Source organism: Camellia sinensis, chromosome 6 (genome assembly GCF_055761805.1).
Source record: "Camellia sinensis isolate YWXY chromosome 6, ASM5576180v1, whole genome shotgun sequence".
In the NCBI taxonomy this organism is placed as follows: Eukaryota; Viridiplantae; Streptophyta; class Magnoliopsida; order Ericales; family Theaceae; genus Camellia; species Camellia sinensis.
Window position 1 is genome coordinate 180234775 of NC_138966.1, and position 10123 is coordinate 180244897.

General features: G+C 31.5%; 1 protein-coding gene across 1 annotated transcript; it reads right to left on the minus strand.

The window, feature by feature from the left end:
- Window positions 1-1649: 1649 nt before the first annotated feature.
- LOC114259397 (quillaic acid 3-O-glycosyltransferase CSL1) lies at window positions 1650-9689 on the minus strand. The gene is made up of 8 exons (XM_028199411.2): window positions 8977-9689; window positions 7498-7584; window positions 3777-3908; window positions 3467-3679; window positions 3253-3352; window positions 2893-3071; window positions 2435-2782; window positions 1650-2301 (listed from the first exon to the last, which is right to left on the minus strand). The coding sequence occupies exons 1-8, from the start codon at window positions 9565-9567 to the stop codon at window positions 1837-1839; spliced, it is 2115 nt and encodes a 704-aa protein (XP_028055212.2). The 5' UTR covers window positions 9568-9689; the 3' UTR covers window positions 1650-1836.
- Window positions 9690-10123: the final 434 nt, after the last annotated feature.

Below are 10123 nucleotides of genomic sequence, written 5' to 3' on the forward strand. Positions count from 1 at the left end.
AGCCAAAACCAAACTAGACATAAGTCAATCATAAACTCTCATATCTGTCCTTGTTTTTCAATCTCCCAATACAAAATCTTCATTGCTCTACCAATCACAATACACGTGGAAACCAACCATTAACTTCTCAAATAAAAGGGGAAAAGTCTTCTTCGAGATTTCGTTATTTTGAACTTGAGAGACTGGTGAACAGGTTAGTGAACAGGTTGATTGGTGATGTTGCAACATTTGTTTTTGGATTCATATATCTTTGTTGATTAATCTTATAAAATTATTTTATATTTGTGTATTTTAAATTCATATATCTTCGTTGATTAATCTTATAAAATTATTTTATATTTGTGTATTTAATTTTTTTTTTTTTAAAAGTCACAAAATGTCATCATTTAAAAATTTGTAATTTTTTAAAAAAAGTTTAGAGAAGACAATAAACAAAAACAAAAACAAAAACAACAACAACTAATTTTTGTGACAAAAAAATATATTTATTGATATAATAATATTTGTGTAATATCATGTCGTAAAAAAAATGATAATAATAATATTTATTAATATATATATATATAAATGATATATACACATGCATATTGTTGCCCTGAAGAATGTAATTGGATTAAAGATTAGGTAAAATTTATAAAAATATCTAAATAGAAGGAATTAAAGAAAAAGGGTAATTTGGTCTTTAGCCAGATATAATTATTGCCTTTACTATCTAAGGCCAAGTTTGGGAAGACTAAAAAAGTGCACTTTTTGTCTTTTTGGACTAAAAAATTGAGGTTGAAAATATGGATGTTTGGGTTAACTTTTTGACTTTTTATTGAAAAATGTGTAATAAAAAATTGTAAAAATTGATTTGTAGGGAAAAAATTGAATTGGGAGTTGTGCAGCCGTAATTGTTGACTTTTGGTGAATAGTGTTAACTTTTTAGCTTTTTGAGTAACTTTTTGACTTTTTGACTTTTTTGGATCTTCCCAAACTTGGCCTAAATATGTATAAAATTCATACATAAAAAACTTGACAAGAATGATGTTTCAATATGATTATTGTAAATAAATCTATTTAATGGTATTTTATTTTGAAGTGAAAGATCCACAATAAATCACATCATTATGTATTAAAATTACATATACATATATATATATATATATATATTGTAGCATAGTATTACTCGTGTATTAAATATGTCTATCTAATAAAGGCAATAAAAGGGTTATTTTTTTTATTTTTATTGTTTTTTAAATATCAGAGTTTAGGGACATGGTTTCATAAATTTGGTTCATGATTTGGTTGGAAAGAAAAAATAAAAAGTAAGAAAATTGTGAATAATTTTTTTTTACTTTTTATTTTTCTCACTCGTTCTTTTTATTGTTGAAACTTCTTTTTAAATTCATAATTAAAACTCACTATAAAAAAAACATATATTTATTTCTACCATTTTATCTTCTTATGTAATGTGTCAACCTAATTATCAACATTATATTAAAGACATATATTTTTTAAAAAAATAGAAAAAAGAAAAGAAAAGAATAAAAGTGTAATCTTATAATGCTAATGATGGTTTAAACCCCTATAGAAGGCAATGGTGTCTGTCTTCTTGTATTATTGAATCATCTTTCCCCTGTTTGTCAATAGGTGGAATTGAATGCTTCTTTCATAATGGACACACGTATCTCCAGTCATGTTGATAAAGGAACAGACATAAAATTCCATAAAATTTAGAAATGACAACACTACACACATCAATAGTTGTGTCAAAACATTTCAAAACACGTTAATTTACTTCCAAACAAGTATAACAACCTCCATTGTGCAACAATAAAAGACCTCCAAGCTCTTTTACTTGCCTTTCTTTGGAATGAACTCTTCAAGCACAGGATAAGTGATTAATAGAATCCAAGAGGAAATCAAAAGTTGAGCAAACAACTCCTCCAATTTCCCCTCAAAAATGACGTTCTTCACTCCACCAATGAAGCAAACCAAGTTCAACACGGTTAATATTATCAAGGGAACCATGAACTTGTCAGCCCCTTGGAAGTCGAATTTGCCTTGCTCATATTTTTCGAGCTTTTCTTTGTCAATGGCTTTGTTTGTCAACCTGAAATTCGCTTTGGCAACACCTAACTTCTTCATTACAACATCCAGACACCCAAAGAAGTATGCTGTTACAGCCCTCATTACCCCAATTCTTTCTTCATTCCACCATGTCCTAATCGAGCCACCAGTACAGTAGACTTCGTATAGATGCTGGCAAACAGAAAATGCATATGCAGCTGCAAAAACTACAAACCACGGGCTTGACACCTAAACAATAATTGAAATATCACATAATCAAACTTCAAAAGAAAACCATAAGACAATTAACCGATTGTGGAACCATTCTTTTAATGTATTAAATTAGGAAAATAAAAGGAAAGAATATCAAGAAAATATATACCTTTGGGTACAAGGGAATGCCACTGAGAAAGCATAGTTGAGGGACGATTCCATGTAACCAGTTGGCCAAGAAGTAAGTGGGGGAAAATGTGAGGAATCCGTAGCACATGCTCTGAAGAATAGACATCCTTGATATACCATACGTAAAAGGGCTAAACCTTGACAAAGCAACTTGAATCAATCCAGAGCTCCATTTCATTAATTGAAGCAAGCCATCCTTCATGTCAACAGTGGTGCAACCCAAGAAACATGGCTTTTTTGGATAAAGATACACAGACCTCCATCCTCTACAGTGCAATAGATACCCAGTGAACGTGCTCTCCAACAAGCTAACATAAGAGTAGCCTATCTGTTACCCAAGCAAATAAGAACTTTTAGGGTTATTCAATACTGTACTAATTTTCCCAAACCCATAAAAAGTTTTAAAAGAAAAAAGTTGTAGGAGGATTCAATACTTGCCTCCTGACCCCATTTTGTGCCTTTCTCAAAGGTGCAAGTCGCCAAATTTTTGGCTTCATCCACAATTGCATCTGATTGAATTTCCTTCCCACTAGTGTCTTGATGATTTGAACTTTTTAGTGAAGCGATGAATTTGCTAGACAAACCAAAATTTTTTTGTGGTTCATGAAGAAAAGCATCTACAGACCCAAGATAATGAATAAGTAAGAGTAAGAACATTAATAAAAGAAGTTGGCCAAGTCTTCAGTAATTTGATGTCCAGTTGTGATAGAAGTTGTGTGTGTCCTGTTTCTAACTATGCTAATTGTTAAGTAAATAAACACATATAAAATAACACTCTAAAAGGTAATATAGGCATACCCTCTTGATTAGGAGTCCCATATAATGCCTTTCTCTTCAAGTAATAGCCTGTACCAGTGAACAGAGGGCCCCTTAGCCCATCCATGCCTTGCCACTTCAACTGAAATTGGATTGAAAAATTAAATCATGTCGTGGGAAAATGCTACACTTTAATTGGCTTTAATGTTGCAGTTGATAAGCAATGAATAGGAATCATTTTAAAGGTTTTGTATACCATATAAGTTGATTTTGCTTCGCTGTCGTAGATATCATTCTTGCTAACATTGTAAAACATTTGCGGATATTGTACAAACGCAAGAGAGGGAGAGATCTTGGTGTCAAGATGGAAGCACATTGCTTGTCGTGCTGATGTTGGGTCATTGCAATACATGTCACAGTCTAATACTAGCACATATGGGCCATTGGTCATTATCCCAGAAACTCGAAGCTGTGCAACATAGGTGGTAAAACTTTAATGGTTAATTTTGAGACATATATATATATATATATATGGAGAGAGAGAGAGAGAGAGAGAGAGAGAGTACGAGAGCATTGAGGGCTCCAGCCTTGAAACGATGAGGATGAGATGGTCTTTTTTCTCGAGATACATAGACAAGAAGAGGCATTTTAGCTTGGTCATCATTGCTAATTCCATCCTTTCTATTATCATGAATTACCTACAACATAATAACCAAATTAATTAGATGATATATCAATTTTCACTAATCTTATATTTTTATGTTGATGGTAAGCAAAAAATTTGCAAGCATTACATTTAGCTGATAACATATTACTCTACAGGACAGAGTACTAGCACAATGCTATAAGGTAAAATTCTATAAGGATACACACACAAACTGTTGAGTTTTCAAATGCAATGCCATGTTGTCAATACTTTTTGTCATGCCTTGCAAAAATCAAATGAATTGTTTAAAATAAACTTGTCATTTAAAATTAAAAATGATGTGCAATTGGAAGAATGTTGACACGTGTCTTTTACAGAGGTTAATTTTTTATCAAATAAAATGCAAGTAAGTGTTTAGAGATTTCAAAATTTTCCCTTAATTTGTGGTCTTTTTTAGCTAATAACTATGTATTAACTACGTTAATCAAGATCAAACTTGATTACTACAGAATTGCATTGGCTTTCCTAACATTGATTTGTCTGCTTAATTTGTCCTACCAAATATATTCACTTCCATGTTGAAGCAAAAAGAAAATACTATACAAAATGAATTATTTATCCGATTTATTATCACTAAACATAAAGATAATGAGTGTTCACACCTATGAAGCACGGATACTTCAAAAAGGGTGACGTATCCGTATCGGATACTTATCGGATACCGATACTCCTCGGATACTCGCGGATACGTATCAGATACTTCTTAAAAGTATCGGATACTTCTTAATTAATATTTTATTAATTTTGAAGTATCGGATACTCGAAGTTACATATTACTTATAATATTTTGTTTAGTTCTTTCATAAGAGGAATATAGTGAGGGCTTAAGTAATAGAATTTGTCAAATTGATGTATCCTTGTTGTCTCTCTCACTTCTCTCTCGCTTTTTCACTCTCTCACGTTTCGTCTCTCTGCTCCCATTCTTTTTTTGGTGTTGGCATGTAAGGATGATATTTAATTTGCATTTGCATTTGCTTTTGCTTTTGCTTTTAGTTTTGGATGTTTTATGAATGTTTAAGCACTTTTAGGTTAATAGGAATCCCTCTCTTTATTTATTAATTTACTTCAAGTTTTATTTTCATGCATATTACATTATTAAAATCACAAAAAAAAAAAAAAAAAAAAAAATTATGAATGTATCCCCGCTGTACCCGTATCATACTTTTTCAAATTTTGACATATCGCCATATCCACATCCCCATATCGCCATATTCGTATCCGTGCTTCCTAGGCTATCATTGATGACTTAAAAAAGTATATTTGCTGAAATTTTTATTTAAGAATGGTTTTTTGGCTTTGGCTTTAGCTAAGGTCTTGTGATATTCACTGATGAAGAAGAACAAATTGAAGCTATTGACCTTGAAGATTCTTAGTTTTGTAGGAATCTTTCTTCTTTATCAAGTTGTCTTTTGCTTTAAGTTTTATTTTTATGCATACTGCATTACTAAAAATTGTTAAAATAATATTTTTTACGAACGTATCCCCGCCGTACCCGTATCCTAATTTTTCAAATTTTGTCGTATCGCCGTATCGTATCGTATCGTATCTGTATCCGTATCCGTATCCGTGCTTCCTAGGTTCACACATATTAATTAATGTAAGTCCCATTACTTTCGTGTCTAGTTAAATAAAATTTAGTCAAAATCCATTTATATATAACATTCTCTCTCATAGTAGCATACGTTTATCAATTAAGATTAAACACAACATTAAGTGAAATCGAATTTACAATGTCTCAGTTTATTAGGCACGTTTGGCAATAAATTTAAAAAGTTAAAAAGTAACTAAAAACCAAAAAATCAATTACTACTCAAAAGTCAAATATTTCTTTCTATTTACTCTACTTTTTCACATATTTTTGTAAAAAAAATCATCCCAAACATCATGATTTTTTTTTATCTCCTATTTTAATTAAAAAAACCCCTAAAAAGCCTGTTCCCAAACCTCATTAAAAATCCTTGCCATCTATTATGGTTGTTAGGCTCTGCCAATTAAACTAGGCCATAGTAAGATCATTTAAAAGACAACAATTTTATAAACAAACATCATTTTCATTGCTATTACTAGGACTCAACACCCTTTTTAACATCAATGCAACATAATACAATCAACATTCTCATTTCAATTATGGGATTTAATGTGACTGTATTGAGAATATAAAATAATAAATTTATCTCTTTTCCTAACAACTTAAATTTTTAGAAAAATTAATTGGGAATTATTCAATACAGGCCCGGCCCTGAGGGTAGGCCAAAGAGACCTGCGGCTTGGGCCCCCAGATTTGGGCTAAAAATAGGGTCCCAAAATATGATTTTGTGTTTTAGATATAAAAAAAAAAAAATTTAAAATACTATAAACCCAATTGTATATGAGGCCTAAAAAAAATATATATTATGATAGATTAGAGGCCCAACTTACATAGGCCCAAACAGGCCCGACCCTGAGGGTAGGCCAAAGAGGCCTGCGCCTTAGGCCCCCAGATTTGGGCTAAAAATAGGGTCCCAAAATATGATTTTGTGTTTTAGATATAAAAAAAAAAAAATCCAAACACTATAAACCCAATTGTATATGGGGCCTAAAAAAAAATATCATGATAGATTAGACGCCCAACTGACATGGGCCCAAAAGCAAAAAACACATTATAATTTATAATATCCACCCTGAGGCTAAGAACGTGGGTCACTGAAAGAAAAGAAACATGGAAAGAAAAACATCTCTCTCTCTCTCTCGTATTGGACTAATCTCTCTCTCGCATTGGACTAATGAAACCTTCAGTCCTCTCCTCTCCTCCATATTTGGCGGACGCTGAGCATTAACAATTTTAGGCATCAAAATCGTGAGTCTCTCTCTCTCTATATATATCACATTTAAATGGAGGAAGTTTTTGCCCTAATTTTCCCCTTAATTTTCCTCCTAATTTCTTGCCCTATATAATTTGTTCTTTAAATTAGAAAACTACCTAATTTATGTGCTTTAGTGGAATTCAATAATTTTTGTTATGCTCTAATTCTTAAAGTATATTATTTGCAGAGATCAATGATTGTGAATTTGTGTGGATTTGTGATTATATAGAGTAGTCATGCCTCCTAGGAAGTATATTTCTGGATGTGAAAAAAGAAAAATAAAAATAAAAATTAGAAAATTTTATTCAATCTCAATCGGGAGCGCTTGATAAATTTTTTGGTAGCAAGAAACAAATAGAATGTTCATGTTTGGTTGATGAAGATTTGGTAATTGAAGAACTTAATCAATATAATGAGAATGATAATGAAGATTTGAGTGTTGAAGAGCCTATTGAATGTTTGAATGAGAATGAAAATGAAAATTTGGTGAATGAGGAACCCATTGAAAGTGAAGATTTTAATGTTGAATATGGACCTTTAAATATTAATGACCCAAGTAATTGGGACAAGATTGATCAAAATTTCAAAGATTTATTAGTTGAAAGAGGTCCTATAAGAAGTAATGTTGTCAATTTCCCTAGAGATTACAAGGATAGAGGTCCCAGAGATTTTTTTTTTTTTTCAATATAAGAAAGGCCCTATTTCCAAAGGTCGCCTTGATTCAATACCATCACATACCTCAATATGAGGAGGTCTATCGTGCACAACTATGGCACCAGATCCTTCAGCTTTCTCCACATTTTGCTTGAATAATTTGTATGCTGACTGCACAAACAATAAATATTCAACAATTTCACATTCATCATTCATATTAATATTAATATTATAAAAAAATAAATATTATTTTATTAAAATAAAAATTAATAAAATAAATAAAGATTTAAATATTAACCATTTCGGGTAATAATTGAACTAAATTAATTGACCAAAACATATTATTAAATTTATTAATTTTAAAAAGATTGTTTGTTAAAACTTATAATAATTGTAACAACAAAATAAAAAGTTGAAATCAATTCATATACATTATAACTCTAGTTTGTAATAAATAAATAATGGCTTCTGTATAATAAATTATTGATTTAAATGTGATTAATTGATCTTAAAAAGGTAAAAATGTGTACATCAAGGGGTTGTTAATGATTTTAGAAAATTTACAATTGCATACCCGATTTTCAATATGTATCACAAGATACACCCAATGTTGATGAACGGCGACCGATATTGTTATGTGTACCTCGTTTGAAAAATTAGTTATTTTAGTTAATTTTTGATTTTTTAAATTGACTAAAAAAAGTTATATTTGGAAAGTTTGCTAACTTTTTTTTTAGTTAATTTGATGATTATGAGAAAAAAAAAATATAAAATGATTATGATTTGGATATAATATTTTATTTTATTAATTAATTTATTTTATTTTATCTTTATTAATTATTTTAGCTAAAAAAGTCATTGCCGAACAGGGCCAGCGATTTAAAACCACGTTTATACCTGAAAATCACTCAATACATGTAGGATGAAAACTTTGTATATGGGGAATTAATGTGAAATTAGTTAGATCAGTCCTAATTTAAAGGGAAAAGTTAGTGTTCATGAAATTTTTTTTATGAAAAATTTATCATCTTTAGCCTCCGTTTGGGAAGTGAGTTGGATTTTTGACTTTTTGACTTTTTTAACTATTTTAACCTGGGCTAAAAAGCTTGGTTTGAGAAGGATTTTTTTGACTTTTTTTGTGAGAGAAAAATGTAATAATTATGAGTTGGATGTGATATTTTATTTTTTGTGGCTAAAATAGCGTATTTTATCTTTTGTGACTAAAATAGCCAAAAAAAAAAAAACCCGAAAAAACCCTTCCCAAACGGACCCTTAGATTATTTTGATTGAATTACTTTGATTTGATTAGTGTATAGTGCTTTATTTTAAGTGTAATTCGAGGATCACAAAACTTTTATAATTATTTTCATAAAAAAAAATTTATGATACCTATCATTACCTCGTAATTTAAATATCAGCTTATCATATCAGTCGATATATTGAGAAATTTTAAGCTTTAAATTATTATTTATTAATATATCAGTTGAATTTTGTTTTTTATTTTTTATATATTGACCAATATGTAACTATACGAATTACTTGAAAATCATCATCTAATCCTACCTCGATCTCTTCTTCCTCAGCTTTGAATTCCTCACTCCAAAGCCTTTCCCCATCCCCTAATGGTGAAAAAAAAGCTTCGGGGCACCTAATCTTGATACCATACTTCCTACAAAACGGCAGCCAACACTTAGCAAAACGACCAGCTTCTTTAACAGCATACAACGTGGACGGCGAACCACCGTCATCAGAGATATACACGCCAAGCTTCTCCGGCGGGTAGTCGAGCGCCATGGCCGACAACACCGTGTTCATCACCTCCAGAGTGGGCTCCTTCGTCGGATCAGCGGTGCATATGAACACGTCAACCCCCGGAAACTCGACTCCAGCGGGGAGGTTTTCGGGGTGGGCGGTGCGAACCACGGGCCGCCACTCGAAGGCCTGTGAGAGGATCCATAGGAAGGTGAAAAGGAGCTCGGAGATGGTGATGAGGACCCATGATAAGACCGGTACGTCGCCGAGGAAGAGGTGGGAGATTCGGTAGTAGAGCCTGGCTAGTACTGCTGTCAATTGGAAGATGTTGAGGAGTCTGTTAATGGCGATTCGAGTGTGTTGAACTGTGCAGGTATGGAGAGTGGTGGTGGAGATAGCCATGTTTTCTTTTTTGAGCTCAAAAGGGTGCCTCCTACGGCCTCCTCATATACATGGAGGGATTCAGGATCATCTGTTTGGAGCCTATTCTATAATTTTATTTAATATAATCTTGTAATTATTTAAAAAAAAAAATTTAGAGTGTGAATTTTTAAAATTTTAATATAATATATAATATTTTTTAAATTTTTGAGAGGTGAGCCGCCCCTAGATCCATCACGGTTGACGGGCTAGGTAGCCTCAAATTTGAAAAAAAGTCAGTAGCTTTTATCGTAGAAAAATGGTTGGGAGTATTAATTAGTGCTCTCACTAATTAGGTGGCAGTGGATCTCATCATTAATGATGTGATATTTTAGTTTTGGAATTGTATTTATTTTTTATTTTTTTTTATTTTTTTAATACATTAATATTATTAATGATGATATTTTTAGTGTGAATCGTTTATTGTAACTGAGGGAGAGACAGTGTGGCTAGTTGTATGTCACTAACTGGATAAAAAGATTTTTTTACCCTTTGTTGTTCATATTCACCAATCGAAAGGACAACTGAGGTCTCGTTG